Raw genomic sequence first — 24,069 nt, 5'->3', positions numbered from 1 at the left:
GCGGGTAAATAATTGACAAGGCCTTGCAAGATTGTCTCTTGTCATAATAAACTCTTGCTAACTTCATATTTTTATCATTTTGATAACATGTTCTGACCTACTATTATTACTGGTTATTCTGGTCTACAAGTACTAGACCTTATAAATGACAACACAGAACTGTTATATCACTTGAATACAAGAGAAATAAATTTTTCTTCATGTGCTAATTGATTATCAGTTTCAGTATAAGAATAATGCCCATGTCGTGGTGATCCGGTGGTTTAAGACGCCTGCTTCTCCTGCTTGATTGTGCAAGTTTGAAACCTGACAATGGCAAGTAACTACCAATGTGACTTTTTTCAAGTTATATGTATTTTTCTAAGATTATTTATACACCACTGATAAATGGTGAAGGAAAACATCGTGAGGAAAACTAGACTTATAATTTTTAACTTTATTATAAGTTTGAAATCGCCAACCCGCATTGAGCAAGCGTGGTGATGCTCAAACTTTCTCCGTGTAAGAAGAGGCTTTTGGACAGTAGTGGTTACTTGTAAGCGGTTGACGATGATGATAAAATATATTCTTAAGGTTTAAGGTATAATTTTATAGCGAAGTCAGGGTAAGGAACTAAACACTCTAGAAATTTCCATCACAACTCGCGACAAGAATGTAATAAAACCACAATAATTTTATAATAAATAGTATATTACGTAATAAAATCAATAAACAATGTCTTTCACTATATTAACACTTAATTAACATCTATATAAATGCTTCTATCACTACATGATAAGGCAATCCTATTGTACAATACTAATAATATAATTAAGTAGTTTTAAACTATACAGTTACTATTAATAAATTATACTGATTCCTAATCAAACACTGGCTATACAAAACAAGAGAACATAAAAACGTTTCAAAATGGCCAAAATTGGCGCGTAATTTCCAATATGGATGGTTCGAGAACTTTACAAGTTTTCGAAACACAAAGAAGATACTAAAATCCTCTTTCGTTGATAACACAATCAATAAAAGTTTTCTATTGCGCCAATCCATATACTCCAAATATTTCCAAGTGATTTGATTAACATATAAAAGTACTTGCGATCCACAAGTCTAATGCAAGTTAAAATAGCTGATAGATTACATAATTTCGATTCTTTAAAACCAATAAATAACTAAAATGACACTTTGAAAAGAAGAAATCAATGCTCGAGCATTTTAGGCTTTATAAACATGATATTAGATACCATAATTGATTTCATTTGATTCACGATCCGTCTTGATTCTGGAGTTGTTTCAATTGTTTCAGTACGGTGTCGAGTAGCTTCCTTCTGTCTCTCTCGTTTTTCTTGAGGACGGCGAAGACAGAAGACTTTTGTTCTGCTTCCTTGAGTTTCTCGAGTAGTGTAGCGGCGTCGCGCGGCGTCACTAGTGAGTACTTGCCGCCGTCTATACCGACGTCGTGGAGGTATGACGACCAGTCCCAGCCCGTTATTAGGTCGAGAAGTTGCCTGTGAAATAAGGTTTCAATTTTATTGATATATAATTTTGTAAGATAAAGTTGGCCTGTATATGAGTTGGATTTTGAAGAGTCAAATCTCATAGGCTTATTCATTATTTTAAATAGAGCGACTGTTGTCTGTCTGCCTTTTACAATAGCGTGACTATGTCAGATTTATCTATGGTCTTCTGAATAACTGGTGTAACTGTAATTAGTAAAATGATATTTCCATTTTATATTGTATTTCCATATCTCCCTGCTTTAACATAACTTCGAGAACGTACCTATAGTAAAACGTACGTATAACAAGCAGACGGATCACCTGATGGTAAGCCTTTTGGTGTTATTGGGGAATCGGGGATAGGAAAGGGGTGTAATTGGGCCTCCAGTGTAACCTTGCTTACATAACAAAACACACAACGCAAGCTGTTGTTTCACGTCGGTTTTCTGTGGTATCACTCCGGTCGAGCCGGCCTATTCGTGTCGAAACATGGCTCTCCCGCACTTATACATATATCCCACAATAAAAGTATACGGGCCTTACCTCAAGCTAGCAAAATGCTCCAAGAGCTCTCCCTCCTTGAGGCCGGGCACGGGCTCCCCGGCGGCGAACTGCTCGCACTGTATCACGTCGAGGTTGAGCTGGTCGAGCGCGCCCGACGAGATCTGCTTCACGGCCGGGTCCAGCAGCAGGTTGCGGAGACGGGTCGCGATGCGGTTCGTCGCTGCACGTACTGCTGCCACTCTGGTGAGGAATGGGACTTATTTAAGACTATTTTGAATGTATTTTTAGCTTTAGAACGTACATAAATGATAAGTGATGTTTATTTCTGTCAGTAGGCTACAAAATTCCATTTTAGCACGTAAGTCCTAGCCGACCATTAAAGATTTTAGTTTTATGCTTCAGATCAACATGCATGAGAACTTTTTGCTTGTTTTTAATAATAAAAATCGTATAAAATTTGATGTGTGTTAAAAACACATCACATTGTATAATGAAATCTTACGTCATTCCACAAAATATACGTATATCTACCTGGCCCTCTCCGGCAGTTGTTCCAGAGACGTCAGTACTCCTGACAGGTAGCTCAGCATGTCCGTGACGAAAGACGACGCCTGACCAGTCGGCTCCACTACAACAACAAAACAAATGACAATGCATTGCATAAACAGATTCGGAATACAGAGAAAATACTTTTAAAACGGAAGAAATAATATGGTTTAGAAGACTTAGCTCAATAATAATAGTAATACAATGTCCTTCATCAAAATCTCTACTTAGAAGGACTCTTCATCATGAGCAGCGTCCGCAGACGCGGTGACTCGAAATTAGTAGAGCTTTTCTCCATTAATTTACGTGAGTAAACCGTGATTTTTAGTTAATTTAGTATGTCTCACGATAGTTATTATAAAAATTCATTTAATTAATGATATTCCTCGACTTACCAAGCAGCCAATCATAGTTCTCGAGATCGAGGAACTCGTCGACTTTCTTCTCCAGTTTGTCACAGATCTGTTGCTCCGCGTCGTCGCGTGCCGCTTGGAACATGCTGCCTGCTGCCTGATATTAGAAAATTACTTTACACTATATTTAAAGGGATTAAACTATGGTAAAGTTTGTTTAAAAAAAGTTATAATATCGTGAAAATATTATAAAGTTTCCTTATGATAAAACATAGAACAATATTAGGGGCTTTTTGTATTAGTTTTCGTATTTTGTGTAGTATATTCACCTGTGTAGTGACTAGTTCCGAGCCAGTGATATTGCTGATGAACTCGTAAAGACATAACGTCGCGCCTTCTAAGTACTGCGTGTCCACGATAATCTGAAACGAAACGTTATTGATTCGTTGACAACATTACACTTTAGGAAGTGGTTTAACACATTCAATGCCGTGGTAATCACCGGTGACCGACGTTAGTGGAGGATTTGCCCCCAACATTTTTCTATTCTTCAATTACAGAATCATTTTATTAAGAGTAATAGCTGACTAATGGATTACACATTAGTACCAAAGGCCCAACAGCTCCCAGGCTGGGGCGTAACAAACCCCGTTGGACTCTTATTGCCTAAAAACAGCCCAGTTTCTACTTCTGCTTCAAGCTGATGATTCGGTAACATAAGGTATTCTGCTGGTATCTTATTTAAATAGTAAATCCTAACTTAACTACATCTATAGGCAGTAGACAGTCATAGATACCGACAAGAAGTATATGTCATTGTAAATACAGATAAGTCTAAGTTAGTTTGAATGTAATTGTTATTTTTATTGTGCAATATTGCTGTATTTATGTTGGTGACACTTAATAAATAAATGTCAAGATTACCTGCACGAGCTGCATAAGCGGCAGCGGCCTGCGGAAGAGCGCGGAGAGGCAGCCCGTGAAGGAGCGACTGAGCAGTAGCGACGCGGACTGGCGCGCCGCCGCCGCGCGCCGCCCGCCGCCCAGCCCCAGCCCCGCCGAGTACTTCAGCCACGCGTAGATGAACTCCTTCACCTGCACGTACACGCCCGGCACGATGCTCGAGAACGGGAACCTACAACAATAACAATGATAAATTATATTTATTTTTGCAAATAGGTTACAATGCAACTCTATTACATACACGTCAAATTTCTTAAATAACTAGATGAGGCCGGCATTTCCTATCGGACCTATGGAGTTTCTTGCTCGTTCTTCTCCATAGGAATCTACACTTTGGAACGAGCAAATAGCGTCACTAGAGGACTGACCGACAGACAGACGTTATTAATATTATTATATTTGCTTTGACGTTCAAAAGTGCCTTCCTGGTCTATTTGAAATAAATAATTTTGACATTGAAACAAAGTCATTTTTTTTTCACCACTATTTTACGCAACTATGTAATTAAGTAGGTAATACTACTGACTTCCTCGGAAACGGTTGCATTTCCAATTCGTCTCCATCGTAGGGGAACGTGTCCATAACACCGTCGTATTGATCTTGATTCTCAACCTGGAATATAACAAAAAAAAAACAATAAAATATCATATGTAGCTATAAAGTGTATAATTTTGGATTATTTAAATTAATCCCTACGGCTACGCAATACTCGCCGCACTCACGATTATGGATCCCAGACGTGGCTCGAAACTAGTCGAAGCTTGTCTGACAGTCAAATAAGTAATCCGGACAAAATATCTATTACACATTCACATCTAAATCCAAGCTTGAAACCATGTACATATAGAACTAATTATAATAATTACCTCAATAGGTAGGAAGGAGGCATTGTCGAGTATATCCCGGAAGACTACCACCCATCTCTGCATCAATACTTCAGTGTAATGCTCCGCCATCTCTTGTAGTAGCAGTGGCAACGGATCCGTAGGTAGACCGTAACATCTGCAGATACATTTTGGAATAAAATTAAACAACCATGACTTATGAGCTCGTCTATTATTCACTAGGGACCATAGATCTTGACCATGTTAAAAAGGCTTTATTTATGTAAAACATATTAAATCACAGTGAAAAAGTCAGCATATTTTATAGGCTCACCACCTATTGGAGACATTACATGGGACTCACAATATAAATTGTGAAAAGTGGTGTACACAGTGGCATTATGCGCCATAATGTGCACCTCTGCCTACCCCTTCGGGGATTAAAGGCGTGACAATATGTATACGATGTATGTTTTTTTATGGAGTAGAGAGTAAATGAGTAGGTATATGGATCACCTAATGGTAAGTGGTCAAACCAAATAATACCAAAGAAGTTATAAGCACATTATTGCCATTTGTTGGGCCTGAGCCGCCAGGTAGACTCACTCACATGGTGTAAGCAAACAAAAACTTGAATACTCACTTCAAAGTATTAATAAACAGTACGATCTGGTGTTTGATACTGAGCATGAGCGTGGGATCCGTAATTAGGGATGTATTGGTCCTCAACGTGGAAGCTACTTTGGTCACCGACATCCCCCACATATCCAGCAACCAGTCCTTGGACACCAGCCCCGCGCCCGCGCTCAGCAAATGTTCCTCCAGTATAAAGAAGCCCAGCACCGCATTCAAATAGTTCTTCACGCCTTGTATCGAGTCGTGCAAGTTTACCGACGCAGGGATCAACACTAAACGGGCTTGCTGTTTGCGTTGAGCTCTGAAAATGACGAATTTTATATTGAACATGTAAATATTAACTTAATTTTGTAAGCAATAAGGTTTAATTTAGATAGTCACGTGAGGAATGCAAATTCACGACGTTTAGTTGTTACCTGTAATACTGTATGAAGTCATTCTTGGCGCCTAACACGCTGTGGATATGCAGACATCTATGTAAAGGACTGAAGTCGACCAGCTCGTGAGGACATTGCGGTCCAGTGCTCTCCTTCGCTGATATTCCTAGAACTGCCATATCTGGCAAAGTGTTTGTGTTTAGAATACAATAACTATTGGTATAGGTAGTGGTTTTATAAAGAGTAATTATAACTAACCTTTTTTGTTTTTGACAATACTAGCAAGATTCCTTCCAAGCATTTCTTGTGTTTGTTTCAAAGCCATCGCTCCCACCTACAGAACAAATAGAAATAACTGTAACTGTATTACAAAATCGGTAAGAAAATTTAATAGTCTTAACTAAACTCTTAGACAAAATACCTGAGGACTAAGTGTTCGTATATTTTCGAGGAAATCTCTAAGATCCGCCATTGACGCGTCTTGTATAGCTTGCCGTAACCGCGGTATGTCGGCCGAGATCTGTCCGCACCACTTGTACGGACCGACGCGCGGGAGTAACACGTGCTCCAGTTGTTCTAACGTCTTCAAAGCTGGGTAATATCTGAAATGAAAACAAAGATGGTTAGGTATACGGATTGATAGTTTAATGTATTTCGAATTTCCATACATAATGTGTACTAGCAGCCACTTAATACCACATTATTCAATAGGCTTTTAGCTTTTTAATTTGATGTTATTTCGCCCATGCCACTCAATGTAAACACATATGTGATGAGAACAAACAAGTATAAACAATTGAAGATGTTTAACATTTGCATTACACTGGGTGACTAGGGATATGCATAAAGATTAAAGAGTATTTTCTACAGTTAAAGGCTGTGCTTGTTTTCCATACACTTGTCACCTCACCTTTTAGCTTCTACTTGAGACTTCAGCTTGGAGTATGTGGTCAGCAAAGGCAGACACAGTTCCATCTTTTCTATGGTAGCTGCAATGTTCAGCTCCACCCTTCTAGCCCGGATCAACTCTTCAGCTTTAGCACATAAACCTTAAAAAAATATACTAAATCAGTTAAATTCATTTAAAAGTCTAATTACCTTTCTATTCTTTTCCTCTATCAATGCATTTTTTTACTTTTATTTTGTGTATTGCCATGGTACAATAACATGAAAATTTGAATAAATATTGGACATAAAACCCTTTTCTTTTTTAAATCGTAAACATGGTTATTCTGACTTCATAAATGTTAACAGTGTAATATTTTAGAAAAAATAAAAACTAACTTTTTAAATGTTATAGTTACAACACAAAGATAATGTTATACATAACAATTTCCAATTACTTACTGTCTGTAGTGTCTTTGACATTAGCATCCACATTAGATATCTCCGCATGCAACTCCTCAGCATGTGACCGCACTTGTAATAACTCACGGATAGAGTCAATAAAGCCCTGGAAACAAATAAAATCTCTTTAAATTTCATTCTTTCATCACTATCATTAACAAGCCACCCTGTGACAAGATCCTGCCACTACTACTAGGATATAATATTTCTTTATTACTATACCAACATACAAATTACATCAAGACATTAGACCTCTAGAGAAGAGGGTTGGCCACCATCTGTCATACTCAGCAAGAAAGATGGTGATAACAGTTAAAAGTTAAGCAGGCAAGAATTTGAAAACAAATAAAGTACAAAGTGACAAAATTTAGAACAGAGGTAGATTATGGACTAGAATAACATATAAGCTACTTTTTATCCCACGGGAATGCAGGTGATGCCACTGACAGAAACTAGTTTAATTACATACAGTGAATTCTGCACTATCAATACCAGTCTATAGTAATATTTATTTCTGTTACCTGATAATGAAAGTTGCACAGCTTCTCAATTTCTTTGTCATGTTGTTTTATCCGTTCGTCCAATTGTTGTACAAACGCTTCATGGCCTTCTCCTTCGTATATCGAACGGAATGCAGGACCCCAATAGTCATCAATTCCTTCTATTTCCTAGAAACATAAGAATCATTATAAGTTTCTTATAAAACGTTGTTAGAGTATTATACAAAAGAATTTGAATGTGGTAGATATAGTATTATGCAATGTTTATTAGTTCGTATTAGATAAATAAAGTAAAAAATAATATTTAAATAAGTTAGTGGGTGTATACCTGAATCGTAGCGTTCGTCATTTTTGCTCACTCAGCAGTAAATCCCTCTTACACAAGTACAATTTACGGGCAAATTGAAACCATGAGTTTGTTAATGTTAGCTCTTGTGATTTCTGAATGATTTTCTAAAGAATAATATCTAAAAAATAACTTTTTCCAATCGCAAATAGCAAAAACAAAATGACATTATTTATTTTGACATTTTGAATTTCTAATCCGATATATGACATATTGACAATGACAGTTGACTGACAAAAAATAACGATCACACGTTTTATTAGTTTTTTTTTTCATTGTTTATTCACTTTCTTTATTATTTATTAGTATGTCTATTATAGCTAATAATGTGCACTATTATTACATCACATATACAGTATTACATTTTATGCAGATTTTGTTTTCTGTACATGGTTTAAGAATCTACGTAGAATGAAACGCATAGAGATGCCCATTAAAAATACAAATTACCCTAATAGTTTAGGCAGCATTTATTCAATATTTTAATTTTTATTTACTTTTATTGTACATGATCACCTCGTCTAGTTGGAGGATACACCATTTCTTTCGTTATACTCAATATATATTTCACGTCGTCATAGCTTTCTTTTTGAAACGTTTCTTTAAAGCAACTTTACAGACGTCATGTTAAGAGATTTATTAGCTGATTAGAGTTGATCATCCATTAACCTTCTAGGTACTTTCCCTATTGACATCGATGCGGGTGAATTGTTTGATGTATTCTAAATAGTTTATTTTAAAGCGTTTTTTATTTATTCTATTTGTTAGTTTTAAAGTTTTGTAGTTTTAGATATAAATATTAATTATAAATAGAAACAAAAAAATACAAATAGGCAAATTCCTTATTAAATTGAGTGTGTCGATATAAATGAAGCTTTAGTTTATTCCAAAATGTTTTATCCCTAATTTTTTGTTATTAATGCTGTTTACATGTATTTTCCCTTGTTTGCTCGATCGTTTAGATTGTGGCAACTTTAAACTGATAACGTCAAGCGTGCTCTAGAAGTGGGAAGTTGGGAACAAGTCAAAAACTGCCAAAGTGCCAATCCTGCGGACGCAGTGGTGGAGAGTGTAATTTCTGTGGTTTTATTAATCGATCCATTTCTAAGGCATTTTTATTTATTTTACAAAATCGATGTTGCCGTAATTTAATTAATTGTACAATTGTTATTTTTATCTAAATTCATTGTGTGAAGTCCGGTAACCATGGCTCACTGTATGAGAGTTTTGCATGGCCAGGCAAGTTCCTACATTATTCCACGTTTTAGTTTAAGTATGGAATATTTATCTTTTATTAATAAGTGTAATTATAACTGCAATTAATTCACGATTGTTTACGCTATTATCGCCAATTGCCGCCGATTAATAAATCCCGATAAACCATCATGAATGGATAGGTCGGGTCACGTAAATTAAGCCATATGAGGTCAACAGGGGTTGTGATTATTGCATTTATATCAAGATATTTGTTATATATAGTGTAATAGGAGCAGAGACTGCATTGTGTAACATAATCCTGACAAGAATTTACTAATTGATATTTTTTTCTATCAGGGAACCAGGACACGAGCTGTGCTCTTGGAGATCCAGCAAAGATGCTTCAGCGTGTCCCCCCTCACCGCTGCGGCGGCCCAGGTACGTGGAAAGTGCCAAAAAGTGATATTTACAGTGTTTTCATTGATAAGAAGATGTTGTTATGTAATCATGAAGACAATGAAAATCTGTTGTTGGGCCTGTGTGATGGTTTCTGAGGGTCTCATGATGTGTTGTAGGTTGCGATGTCGAAGTTCGACCAGAGCCCTCTGCCCTACGAGAAGCTGACCAAGAATTTGGAAGTTGTGAAGAAGAGGTTAGGTCGTGACATGACCTTGTCCGAGAAAGTGCTGTACTCTCACTTGGATGACCCTAAAGGACAGGTATGTGTTACATAATCTGTAATTGTTCTTTTGAGGAAAATTTTGTGATTCCTTGAACATCAGATAAGCAAGAATATGTGACCTTATTGTACAAGGATATCAACCTTGCAACACTGTTAAATAAAAGAAGATGAATTTCAAATAATATTTAAGTCATTTTCCTGTATGCACACAAGAAAATATAGTTTGCGAATCAAAGCCACATTTGGTATTTGTCTTTCCCTAAAAGTATTGTTTGTATAAAGTTTGTAAACAAAACATATCATAAAGGGGATTACTGTGGGCTTATCAATAACAAATGTTACTATTTTTTCGATGATTGTTCTATTGACAGTTGAAATTATCACCTCCATACTGAACGGATGAATGGCACTATTTTATGAACATTTTGTAGTGTTTTTCGAGATATTTGTATTTTGTACATATTTATGTTACTATGCCCTACTTTTTTCCCTAAAATGAAGCACCTTATCATACATAGGTAGATGAGTTTAACATATAAAAATGAAGATTTATCAACATAGTATAAATGTGGTATTTTAATTAAATAAAGCTAGATTTAATATTAACATATTATTATAGCTGCATCTATATTTGTTAGAATAACTTTTTTAGAAGATTCTAGAATAAGACCATGAGCACATGATGTATGGAGGAGTCAAATAAATTGAGTGCAGTTTTCTATCACTACTGATATTTTATTTTTATATAATTAACATTGTAATGTTGATACTTTTTCTTATCAGATAACAGGTATTGGTAGATTGGTAGATTATCCACATTAAATTACTAATTCTGTGATATTTTTTCCAAATACATATTAAATATAAAGGCTTTAATTATAATTTTCTGTTACAAAAACAATTAATAAATGTTATAAAAAAGAATATGGTTTTGGAAGTATTAAGTATCAGTATAATATTTAAACTTAAAAAAAAATTTGCAAAAAGCTTTAAACAGAGAGGAGTGGAAGGAAGGTAGGGAGGCCTTTGCCCTGCAGTGGGACGATCATGGCTGAAATCTAATCTAATCTAAAAATTATGTGTCATTTTCAAAAACTTGTAAGTTCTTCAAAGAAAGTCAAAACTAATAAATATGTTATCTCTATACAGCAAATCGAGCGTGGCACAAGCTACCTGCGCCTGCGGCCCGACAGGGTTGCCATGCAGGATGCCACCGCGCAGATGGCCATGTTGCAGTTCATCTCGTCAGGCCTGCCCCGCGTCGCCGTCCCCTCCACCATCCACTGCGACCACTTGATTGAGGCCCAGATCGGTGGTGACAAGGATTTAGCCAGAGCTAAGGTAAGACAACTCTTATGTTATGTATGTCAATTAGAAAAGAGGTTTTGCTTATTCAAAGTGTTCAAAAAGAACTGTTGATTTGATTTTCAGTAATTGTTTATTTAATATTATATGTAGTCATTTATTTGACAACATTTTTGCCGATATTTACTACTTATAACTACACGTAATAGTCTTATTATAAGCAACTTAGGACCCCTAGTCTCTGCCTTCTGGATATAATCTTACCCTCTATTATGTGAACAACAATAGTAAAAAGTAAGAGCCTTCAATGCTTTTGGAGATTAAAAGGCGTAGGTAACAATCACGCCTTTCGGAACCACGGAAGACTTAACAGGTTAATTTTCTCTCCATAAAAAAGGTATCACATCTTTATAATGACTTAAATCAGTATAAGCCAGTACATACCTTTGAGCCTTTGAGATACGCATTTGCACTCGAAAATATCATATTGATAAACATTGAAGCCTAAAAGATTAAACTTTTCCAGTAAGATTTGCATAAAACCAGATCATTTGAGTAAGCCACAGATTTACAATGTGTTTTTATAAACATAGTCTATAATCAGTGATATGTTACTGTCTTATTAACTATTGTTTTTAATATCAGGTAAGAGGTCATATGAAGTGTGTACGAGTATAAGTACCTATGAGATATCTCAGCACCCAATGTAAACAAGTTGTATTGTAAAAGTTAACAATTTAAAAATAAACCAATTATCGTAAACTTCTGACGTAGTCACTGATTGTGCTGATATTTTATTATTTGGATGTCAAAGGTTGTTTAAATGTTTAGTGCAAGTGGGTTAAATTACTAGACTACTTATTATAGCTTACAGATGTTTTAGAAAAATAATCTGTGGGTGTATTGCTAGTAAGAAACCACACACATTTTCCCAGCACGCAATTTATAACACTCACTGTAAAACAAATTATACATTCAATTTCACATGACGTGTTTCTAGGGATCATAGTGAGTATTTTAATTAATGCAATTTATACACCTTATTCTTCACTAGGACATCAACAAAGAGGTATACAAGTTCTTGGAGACTGCGGGAGCTAAATATGGCGTCGGTTTCTGGAAGCCGGGCTCCGGTATAATCCATCAGATCATCCTGGAGAACTACGCCTTCCCTGGACTGCTCATGATCGGAACTGACTCTCACACACCCAACGGTGGCGGTCTCGGTGGTCTTTGCATTGGTAAGTAAAGTTTACTGTGAACTATTACTAGCTTAACTAACTTCGATCAGCTTCTATGAAATATAATTTGAATAGCGATTAATTTAACATATTTGTAAAATAGTTATAGTAATAATGACCCACAGTTTAGTTCGATATGAATCAGATTTACTCAAAATTAATAATAAATATATTTCTGATAGATTATAATTACGTAACATATCATACAAACAAGTTACTTAAAAGATAAAGAGTTTGATTTGATTTAAATAAAAGATAAGAAGTGTACCTTTACATAGTATAGATACAACTGTATATAATATCTACTCTACATAGATGTATATCTACTCTATACTCATATGAGTATATTGTAAAGAGTAGAAGCTGTAGATGATTCTCATAGACGGAAACCAGGTCAGCACTATTAACCTAGAGACAACAAACAGATCTAACTTCTTACATCATGGGTCTCACACAGAGTTTACTAAAACAGAATTATTTGTATTATCACTATAACATAATTATATTTTTAAGAATTCATGAAGTTATTTTCCAAATTTATTTTCATAGTGTACGCTATGTTGGATAAAGGTTAATAATGTTTCTTCTGTTGCGCAGGTGTGGGTGGCGCTGACGCCGTCGACGTAATGGCCAACATCCCATGGGAACTCAAGTGCCCCAAGGTCATTGGTGTTAAGCTTACTGGTGAGTTTTACTATACAAACACTTTTTTATTTTATGGTAAATGGCCAAAAAGTCTTGTATACACATACATATATTGGTCGCTTCGCCGTCCTAGCAGTAAGCCGGTTGGTGGCCAAACGCAGACTAATCAACGTTAAAAATATACAGTAGTAGAACACCCTTATTATATGCAGGTATTACATTTAATTGTGTGCTCTTATTACATGCAACACCATATAAGTTACAAGAGAGGTAGTATTATAACTAAGAAGGAAGTTGTTTATGATTTATTCTGCCTATGTCTTAATGAATTAAGAGGCGCGATAGTGTTATGTTCTACGTCATACTACGTCAAGTTTGTTTGTTTTTAACAGAGTACATAGTAACTAGGAAAATTCCCATTCAAGTTCCGTTTACTGCTACCGAATGTTGACGAAAACAAATGTTACACTTAACATGTACATACTAAGAACAATACATATGTGGGTAACTAATTCTTGTCTGCCAATCACACGGCGGTATTTCAATTGCTGTCCAAGTCACCTTGTAAAGAAACTCGATAGCGCGGCGCCTGTACAACTGGTAATAAAGAGTAATAGCTTGCTATGTACTTGCTGCCATACATAGTGCTAGTACTTATATAAAACAATATTGCACGCGATATTGATAAGTGACATTGTCCTATATGTATAAAACTGTACGTTAGCTTTATATAGAAAAAGCAACACTCTTATTATTTTCTTGTTGCATTGTCGGCTATTGTAATTCTTCACTCGCTATCCGCCCACATTTAAAATGGAATTAAACTGAACCAAAAATAGAAGTATACAATTGGGGAAAAGTGAAACTTGGTGCCAAGAGATAGATACCTCTTCTTTTTTCCTTGCGTCGTCTTTTTGTCAGAAAATAGAAAGTTATTTATCTAATATAGTTTTTCAAGTTGACGTAGCTAATAGAATAGTAGGTACATAATATCTTGGTATGTCTGTTTAAACAACGCGAACAGTAAATATTGCACACCATTTCGACAATACATATCTAAAATACTTTTTCTTAACTTATCTATGTTTTCTGAAGATCATGTCTTCATTACAGCTCGGTTGCATCTAAAAATTTCATGTACACATAGATAGCGAGTTTGTTTGCATATGTGTGTGTAATATAAAAATAGGTCGGAGTGATTCGCGTGGCCGGGCGCCAACCTGCCAAAGTCAATGTGTAGTGGGCGAAAGAACTTTCTAGGGATCCGCCGGTAACTGTAGGAATCTTTTTGATTGAATAATGTTGATGTAACCTTTGTATATTGTGTAATGCCCATGTTAGCTCATTATTTTTCAGTTCAAAATGAAGCTTACCCATTATTTTTATACTATATTGAATTTCGATACACCAAATTATAGATTTTAAGATCTTTTCTCTGTACGGAACCATTCGACAATTATCAAATTTGTGTGGTATTTATAACAAACAAGAATTTAATGACGCGGTGCCATAGATACTGCGTTTACTGCCTCTAATAAATTATGTTCAATTGTTCATGTTGCAACACTTTATAACTATATTTAACGGTAAAGTTACATAATACGAAGTTACGATAATAGTTTCTATTTTAATACATATGTGATGAGTTATCGTTTTTGCAAATACAAGATACACCCGAACCGATACTTTCCAAAGGTATTTTTCTAGTTTTTTGAGGGGGAAAGTCATCCAATGACTCCTTCTCATCCAATGACTCCTTCTGCCTTGGGCGAGGCGAGAGGGAGTGTCAGACTCTTACTGAATAAAAACCACCCTGTTCCTACTCCTGCTTTTCGAGCCTGAGTCCCGGTAAACCCGCTAGGTAGTCCGCAGCTCCGGATTCCAAAGAAGGCTACCTTTATTTTGCTCACAAGACACAGAATAATATGTACAAGATGCCGCTGATGTAGCGTGCGGTCTATCTAGTAGTTCGTACAAATGTATTACTAGTTTGATGTTACCTAACACAAACGGTAACACTAGAGAGATAAGAATCTTACTATTAATTTACACTTTGGTGTCCTCCAAATGTTCATAATGATAATGTCAACGTTTACAGCGAACTAAACTAGGTATATTACAATAAGAAAATGTTACTAGTAGTTATGTAGCAGAATTATGTACTTTTCGATACAGAACCTTAGTAGCTCAAAATTTCCTACACACAATAAATGACTACGAATAAGACAGAATTTAATTTAAAAATAATCTCTAGTTAGATCGATTTCCATATTTTTCTTGAGTCCAAAACCTTATCTTGAAAATTCAGATGTTTATATTTATTCCTAAGTACTAAAACTAACATCCCTAAGTACTCAAGCAGTCTCATTGATAGTGAGAAAATTCAGTTAGGTACTATCTGGTGAATTTCTTTAACCAAACCTTTAATAAATAGATTTTCAACCATTTTTCTTTGTGATAAAGTTGAAAGTTTATTATCAAAATATGTCACTTAGTAAACGCTTTGTCATATCGAGATTCCCAGCTCTGGCTTCACGTGACTAGCAAGAGTAGCAATACTAGATCGCACGAGTCGACATCTATATCTGAGTTCTAGTTCCTTACTACGCAGTGAACACATTCAATTGATATAATTTGCACATGTCACGTGCCTCGCCGATCAATGTCCGCACATTTAAATCACTTGCATTTAGAATGTATCAATGTATTTTTGACTGTAGCTAAATCTAGTTAGAGTTGATATTTCATTACTACGCAGCTAAGTATAAGGTCAAGGTTAGGCGCCTCGCATTTAGTGTGCTTGAATAATTATTTTCATTACCAATGCCAAATACAGATTTATATTTTAAAGTTAGACTAAACTAAAGTATAAATTATAAAAGCACCTGATCCGGAACTGCGGACTACCTAACGGGTTTACAGGGGCTCCGGCTCGAAAAGCAGGAGTAGGAACGGGGAGGTTTTTAGTCAGTAAGAGTCTGACACTCCCTCTCGCCTCGCCCAAGACGAGGGAAGTCATTGGTTGAATTACCCCTTAAAAAAAAAAAGCAAAACAAAACAACTCCTAGCATAATATAAAAAAAATGTATTAAACTTTTAATGTTGCACCTAAAATCTATTTTGTCGAATATAAAGATAGCACACTTGTACATACATTGTAGAATAAATAATAATATCTTTTGCGCACAGTACAGTCATGTATTTCATCTGCGCAGTTTTCTAGTCTCAACAATATGGTACAGGAATTACTCACGCTTAGGTAAATAAAGCATAAAATAATCAGCGAAAAAGAAAGTAAACTGTAATGCTTTTATCTAATCAGTAAGAATTCAGCACATGGGTACTTCTGTTCGTGATTAAATACATATACTCGTATTATTATTTGACATTAAAAATGTTAATCACGTAGATGCTACCGTGCTGCACATATCTATTCAGTTCTTGGTAAAAGTATTATAAAATATTCTCTAAATAGTATGCAATATTTAACAAACATCGCTAATGATTGTATACTTGAATTAATTTAATTTTACTAATGATACAAGAGAAAAATACTATATTTTCTTTAGTTTTCTTTTTTTTTACTTTGTCCCACACTAGAATTTTCTCCTGAGCCGTGGGTGCGTTTACAAACATACAATTTTCACATACACATCACACCTAGACCCGAAACAATAATTTGTAGATCACACAAAGATTTGATGTTACTCCGTGCGGGAATCGAACCCGCTACACATTGCACGGCAGTCAGTTGCCCAACCACCTCACCAATCGTGCAGACAAAGATATTCCTACAAAATCAATCCTTCCTCCAAACACATCTTTATTTATTAGCCAATACACTAACAAGTATAGAAAGTGAATGTATCACACGTACCTATAAGTAAACCCATAAAATAAAAGATGTAAACAAACAAACAAATAAATTATACTTGTCTCTAAGTTGGCAAGACGGATCTTTGAATTTCTCGCGTGCCTACAATTGTATTGTACAACTATATAAGTGTAATAAGATGTCTCGAGTAGGTCACAATGCCAAGATAATAATAAGAAGAACTTTCTTCTTATTTATAAATAGATATAAACATTATTTATGCAGAATTATTATCATGTTCTGATTTAAAATGGTAAAGAGAGATTAGGTACTTGTTAAATAAAGGTTGACAAAATGCGTATGTACCTAAATATCCCTAATCAGGTTCCAATTTTTCACCAAAATATGCAAAACAACTGATGAACATCACTATGCGATCTTTTATTTTAGCATACAAACAGCACTAGGTATGTATTCATATCAGCTCTTTAACAAAGAATCAGTATTCTGTTACATTACAACTGCATAGTTCAATTTATTATTGCTGTGATTTCTCTGAAATCTACTTTGAATACTCAGTACCGTGTGCAACGACATCTAGAGATTGTAAACGGAACTAAATGCAATATTTTTTTACCCTTATGTTTTGTATTTAAAAGTGAAATTTTTGCATCATGGAATTCCCTATTCCTGTTATCTCATTAATAGCTCGGGTGTTCATTATCTACAATCAAAATAAAAAAAGTCCTACTACCAAAATTACATACGTTGTAGATAAGAATGACGCGGGCGCAACCCAGAAACCGATAAAACAACGTGTTTTAGGTAGTGAAACATAATTTATATTGTATGACATAATATCACACTCCATTTTGTTTAAATGATAAGCTATTCTGCATTTAGGTATAGTAGTGCCACTTAAAACCGGTTTATATAACCACCATGCTTCCCTGTAAGGTGAAGCAAAGATGCTCTAGAGACAGCACACATTTTTTTAATAATTTTTTAAAATTCTTTAGTACGAGAGGACGAGCCAATTGCCATAATGGGCACTGTTCCAAACACTTCGAACAGACCCGTCAGATGTTTTCCCAGACTTGCAAAATTAAATAAACTGAAATTGACATTCACGAACTTTGTACTCAACAATATTATTACAGATATTATATAAAACATAATAAAAATAATACTCCTTCTCCGTGTCAGAAGAAGTTTTGGCATCACTATATGGGATATTGTGCTCTGGGCAATATCGCAGTGCAGTATCCCAGTAGCAGTGGGATATTGACAGGCTGATAATGTTGAAATAATGCTAATTCAACACCTTTTGCTTTGTAGGTCAGCTGAAAGGCTGGACGAGCCCCAAGGACGTGATCCTGAAGGTCGCCGGCATCCTGACAGTGAAGGGAGGTACCGGTGCCATCGTGGAGTACTTCGGCCCCGGCGTCGACTCCATCTCCTGCACTGGTATGGCCACCATCTGCAACATGGGAGCTGAGATCGGAGCTACCACTAGCGTAAGTTAATAAATATACGCATTATATGTTTAAGGAGTTTATTTTGTCAGCAATGAGGTCTAAAGTCCTTTGAATTTGTTTATACATGGTCTGTTACCTTATTTAAGAAACAATAAAACAATTGTTGAAATTGTTCTCATTTTAATACAAGGCGTGTTGGAACTGCCCTTTGGCCAATGGTGGCACATGGTGCCTATTAAAATATGCACGCAATCCCGACGACGAGATAGACAGATCAAGGGCACTATACATGCTTATTGATAAGTTTATCTTAATGAGGCATTACTCATCTAATACACGTTCCTGTCTAGACAACAGATCAAAACAAATGGATATTTATGTATTATATGAAATGTCAGAATCATCATTGGACAATTCTCCCACCCTATTTTTACTTTTCTAGGCATCAAAAAATAATGACCTCTGGAATTGTTGAATGTCGAAATTAAGCATTTTATAAGTCAGAGTATATTTTCACATTTAAAAATGAAATATGTCACAAATATTACATGTATGTATTAACTTACACAGGTGTTCCCGTACAACAACCGTATGGAAGCCTACCTGAAGTCCACTGGCCGCAGCGACATCGCCGGACTAGCCAACAAGTACAAGCACCTCCTCACTCCCGACTCCAAGGCACCTTATGACCAGGTAATAAAGCACTATTTGCTTTGAAATCTAATTTTAAAGTTTTGAAATAATTTTCTTCCTCATAATAATAAGCATTGATCACAAACATCTGCACAATGATAATTTTATTAGATTTTATCTCGGTGGTTAGGAAATGTGTGTAATAATTATAAATACAAAACAACAATTTCAAAATGACTAAGAAATCTTAATAATTATCCGCAGGTTGTGGAAATTGACCTGTCGACCCTGGAGCCCCACGTGAACGGTCCGTTCACCCCGGATCTAGCGAACCCCATCAGCAAGTTGGGCGACATCGCCAAGAAGAACGACTGGCCCGTCGACATCCGCGTCGGACTCATCGGCTCCTGCACCAACTCCTCCTACGAGGACATGGGACGCTGCGCCAGCATCGTCAAGGAGGTAACACATTCATTCAAACTCCATATTTTTTTCTAGTTTAAATATATTACATTGTAACTTAGATTTTTTTTTATAGTTATCTTTAATTTGATAAATATCTGGTTACATCCAGTTTATCATCTCCGGGTCGTAATGTTTTTTATTCGATCAAACCAAAATTCGATGTCGCATTAATAACTTGTCAGTTATCAATTTATAAACAAATACAAATATTTTATTATAGCCACGCCACTTATTATCACTACTATATGATCTACCAATTTACTATAAGTTTCTAACAAGCATAATATAATATATAATATAATAGGTCTCAGGTCTGTTTATTTATATTTGAGAATATTAAACATTTATGTAATGTGGTGCACAGGCGCTGAAGCACGGCGTGAAGTCGAAGGTTCCATTCAACGTGACTCCTGGCTCGGAGCAGATCCGCGCCACCATCGAGCGCGACGGCATCGCACAGACACTGCGCGAGTTCGGAGGCACTGTGAGTACATACACTGTATTGTTATATCGTCATCATCAACATATTTATATGTGGGAGGCCCCGGCTCGACCGGAGTGATACCACGAAGTAGATAAGCGGCGTGAAGTACTCGTAGCCGAACCGTTGTACTTAACAGCGTGAGTGACGTTACCGAAGGCCCTATTCTTCCCCTTCCCAATCTAACCTCCCTAACCCCCAATAAGCTGGGAACGCACATGTGCCACTTACGGTGTTGGATATCCATGGGCGGCTCCTCCCATCAGGTGCTCGTTTGCCAGCCTATTCCTTAAAAACCCAACACAAAACTCATGATTTAGCCACTACCTCTACGCTTGACTATTTTACGCATATTTTAAATCAGAATTAAATTAGTAGTTACTATATATTTAAAACTAATATAATTTCCTGACTTAGTTAACATAATTATCTAGAGCTCTCTTACGTTTGACATATCAGGAAGAACAAACTGAGAAAAACGCTAATAAATAAGAAAATAGTTATCATTAACTCTTTTTGTTTAAAGTTTTAACAATGCTTTTGTTATTTAGATTTTCTAAGTATACACAAAAGACATAATTTTAAATAGTCATACTTATTTCGTGTTCGAAGATTTTAAATTCTTATGATTGATGATTTTAGTTTTTAAGCTATTGTTTTAAGAAGTAAAGGAAATGAAAAGGAGAAGAAAATGAAATACTTTTTCCCTACTTTTACGGTTTTGTAAGCTTTATAAATTGAATATATAGTTTTAATGTATTGCTAAGAAATTAATAACATGTGACATATTTATATCGCAGGTGTTGGCTAACGCGTGCGGGCCGTGCATCGGTCAGTGGGACCGCAAGGACGTGAAGAAGGGCGAGAAGAACACGATCGTGACGTCATACAACAGGAACTTCACCGGCCGCAACGACGCCAACCCCGCCACCCACTGCTTCGTCACCAGCCCTGAGCTCGTCACCGCTCTGTCTCTTGCTGGTGAGAACTTTTCATTGATCCATTTCATATTTATCCGTGGTATGTGAACGCAGATCTACACGAGACACACTGTATTTTCTATTGTGTCTCATAATGCTAACAGACAAGAGGTCAATAAAGAAATTGATTTGTATTTATGTCAGCTATGATCAACACTCGTGAGGAACAACCCTTAACAATTACACTAGTTTTAATTAACTAGGTACAATAATCTATTACTAGCTCTTCTAGCTAGATATTCCTTGCCTTAGTATAACCTTGTTAATCTTTACAGGTCGCCTGGACTTCAACCCCATGACGGACTCCCTGACGGGCAGTGACGGCAAGAAGTTCAAGCTGTCTGACCCCTTCGCGGACGAGCTCCCCGCTCGCGGTTTCGACCCCGGCCAGGACACATACCAGCACCCACCCAGCGACGGCAGCAGTACGTACTTCATACATAGATTGTCTGTGAACAATAGGGTATTATCCTACTAGTCAAATTCAATACTTTTATCGATATGTCAAAAACGTTACTTTTCTATGAATTTTGTATGACATTGCAAATTATGACGTCATAATTTTTTTGCGTCAAATAGCATACTTGTTACGCAAAAAATAGCAAGAAAAATTAAATAAATAAGTATATCGTCAAATGAATGAATAAAAATACGATTATTTTGGGATATTTTATTATATTGAAATATCAAAATAATTTATTTTTGACCTAGGAAACTACCCAATTATCGACAACAGCGATCTGGTGTCTTTGTACGTTATTCTGAATATATAGAAAATTCGGCAATATTGCTATAAAATTATCATTGTCGCGATACAGAGGTGCAAGTGGACGTGGCGCCCACGTCAGACCGCCTGCAACTGCTGGCGCCCTTCGACAAGTGGGACGGCAAGGACCTCACCGAGATGACCATCCTCATCAAGGTGAAGGGCAAGTGCACCACCGACCACATCTCCGCCGCCGGGCCCTGGCTGAAGTACCGAGGACATCTCGACAACATCTCCAACAACATGTTCATTACGTAAGTTGTAATATTATCTCCGGGTAATTTCATTATGACTTGATGTCATAACTGATTAATAAAAGTAATGGCAGTGATTACCGTTTTATAGGTGTTGTCATTAGAATTACTCAGATATCTAGTTCTTAACTGGCGTATTTCCATGATAAGCTGCATGTATATTAAAATGGATGTTAAAGAAGTATAGTGTAGTAATGGCTTTTTAGTGCCTACCCTCAAAAGCGCAACCTGCGTGTGATGCTTGTAACAGGAAATAATTAAAATGAAATATATGTGTAGCGCCACAAACGCTGAGAACGGCGAGCTGAACAAGGTCCGCAACCAGAAGACAGGCGAGTGGGGCGCCGTGCCCGCGACCGCGCGCGCCTACAAGGCGGCCGGCATCAAGTGGGTCGTCATCGGAGACGAGAACTACGGCGAGGGATCCTCCCGCGAGCACGCCGCGCTCGAGCCCAGGCATCTCGGCGGCAGGGCCATCATTGTCAAGTCATTCGCTAGGTAACTCTCATTATTTTGTATTCACTGTCATCCTAAACAAGAACGAGATGAAACACGTAGAGTACAAGCAAACTTGTATTTACAACGGAATGCCTTGTCTTTTCCAGGATTCACGAGACCAACTTGAAGAAGCAAGGTCTGTTGCCACTGACATTCGCCAACGCCGCTGACTACGACAAGATCCAGCCCACAGACAAGATCTCGCTGCTTGGACTCAAGGACCTCGCACCTGGCAAGGTAACTACTAGTTAATGTAGAAACATTAATTAATGTTGTTATATTTAATCAAGTTTCTTGATAATACATGAGTCAATATTTTCAGCCCGTCGACTGCGAGATCAAGCACCAAGATGGCAAGACAGAACGCATCAAGCTCAACCACTCACTGAACGAACAGCAGATCGACTGGTTCAAGGCCGGCTCTGCACTCAACAGGATGAAGGAAATCGCTTCCAAGTGAACGCGCTCGCTCCCAATTTTATAAATAATATATCTTGCACTGGACGCCCGAACACAAAAGTAGGGTAATTTTAGAAGTGTAGCAACATTGATTCAAAATTTAAAAATCACGTGCTGCGTTTGTATGTCGCTGGTGGACATATCACCAATGCGTGTCGACCGCGTTTCTTACATACATATGTGCCACCTAATATCGATATCGGAAAATCTAAGTTATCGACATCGATTTTAGTATTATATCGCCGGTCGAATAAAGTTAGATAATAGTATTCAGTAGGCTTTGCCTTGAACATCAATTTAGTATGTATTTTTATGTATAAGCGTTAATTATGTCAAGAATATTATGAAGTAACAATAAATACTAACTACTGAGTATTAGCATAAAATGAGTGGAATGAAATCAAATTTTATTACTATGAAGCTAGCTAAAATCGATGAACTGATCAATGATCCGTACGCCACAGACCGTGCAAACATGTGATAATATCAGTAATGAAACACCAGTGATAGAGATTATTCTCAAATGATTGGACCCCGGCCTTAATGATGTACTGTAATGTTAGGGTTAACACTATTGCCTTTACTCCCGGTGCAAGTAAGCTGTTACCATGTAGTTGAAATATATACTTTTAGCGCATTTCTCATTATTCAGACAATACTTAGTCACGGCGGTGATGAATCTTAAACTAGCTGTAGTACAAATCATGAAGTCATAATGATTTTATATTAATTTATGTACATATTTACCAAACTTGAGAAATAAAGTTACTTATTAATTTATGTGTTGGTTTATTATTATTCCCACTACAACCAAGAAGTAAACCGAGTTAAACTATTGTGTACTGTAGAAGTACTAGTCAAAATAGCCTCACTTCAAATTAATCTCATATTATGCAACAAAAGAAACCGTATTCGTCTCGTCTGCTCGGGTCGTATCCTCGATGAAAAACTACTAACAATGGAATTCGCTAATATCTAGACCCAGCAAAAAGTTATAAAAGTTGCAATCATTGCCTCGTGGCCGTGGTTGTATCGTAAGATGGCTACGCACGCTAGTGTCTATGTGAAATCTAACTATGAGATTCCATATCCGGAGCTGCAGACTACCTAGCGGGTTTACCGGGGATCCGGCTCGAAAAGCTAGGAACGGGGTGGTTTTTTGTAAGTAAGAGTCTGACACTTCTCGCCTCGCCCAAGGCAGGAGAAGTCATTGGATGATTTTACCCATTATAAAAACAGTTTCCTTGCATTTATGTTATTTATCAGAAAGTAGAAAATGTTA

The 24,069-nt window shown here is 36.5% G+C and overlaps 2 protein-coding genes across 2 annotated transcripts; one reads left to right on the top strand and one right to left on the bottom strand.

Moving 5' to 3' along the window:
* Positions 1-672: 672 nt before the first annotated feature.
* On the bottom strand, positions 673-8,090 carry LOC118264043 (exocyst complex component 6). The gene is made up of 16 exons (XM_035576367.2): positions 7,872-8,090; positions 7,565-7,711; positions 7,044-7,149; positions 6,607-6,745; positions 6,118-6,298; positions 5,955-6,030; positions 5,736-5,877; positions 5,327-5,620; positions 4,726-4,861; positions 4,386-4,471; positions 3,821-4,031; positions 3,226-3,318; positions 2,939-3,053; positions 2,529-2,625; positions 2,037-2,237; positions 673-1,502 (listed from the first exon to the last, which is right to left on the bottom strand). The coding sequence occupies exons 1-16, from the start codon at positions 7,890-7,892 to the stop codon at positions 1,259-1,261; spliced, it is 2,289 nt and encodes a 762-aa protein (XP_035432260.1). The 5' UTR covers positions 7,893-8,090; the 3' UTR covers positions 673-1,258.
* Positions 8,091-8,853: 763 nt separating this feature from the next.
* On the top strand, positions 8,854-23,567 carry LOC118264042 (aconitate hydratase, mitochondrial). Its single transcript, XM_035576366.2, has 16 exons — positions 8,854-9,128; positions 9,444-9,524; positions 9,662-9,805; positions 10,918-11,109; positions 12,128-12,314; positions 12,912-12,998; positions 18,112-18,290; positions 18,822-18,944; positions 19,149-19,346; positions 19,714-19,833; positions 20,631-20,811; positions 21,086-21,235; positions 21,629-21,830; positions 22,110-22,328; positions 22,436-22,565; positions 22,651-23,567. Exons 1-16 carry the CDS (start codon positions 9,096-9,098, stop codon positions 22,786-22,788), a joined length of 2,364 nt encoding a protein of 787 aa, XP_035432259.1. The 5' UTR covers positions 8,854-9,095; the 3' UTR covers positions 22,789-23,567.
* Positions 23,568-24,069: the final 502 nt, after the last annotated feature.

This window comes from Spodoptera frugiperda, chromosome 26 (genome assembly GCF_023101765.2).
Source record: "Spodoptera frugiperda isolate SF20-4 chromosome 26, AGI-APGP_CSIRO_Sfru_2.0, whole genome shotgun sequence".
Taxonomy (NCBI): Eukaryota; Metazoa; Arthropoda; class Insecta; order Lepidoptera; family Noctuidae; genus Spodoptera; species Spodoptera frugiperda.
This window is presented reverse-complemented; position numbering and strand designations above follow the sequence as displayed.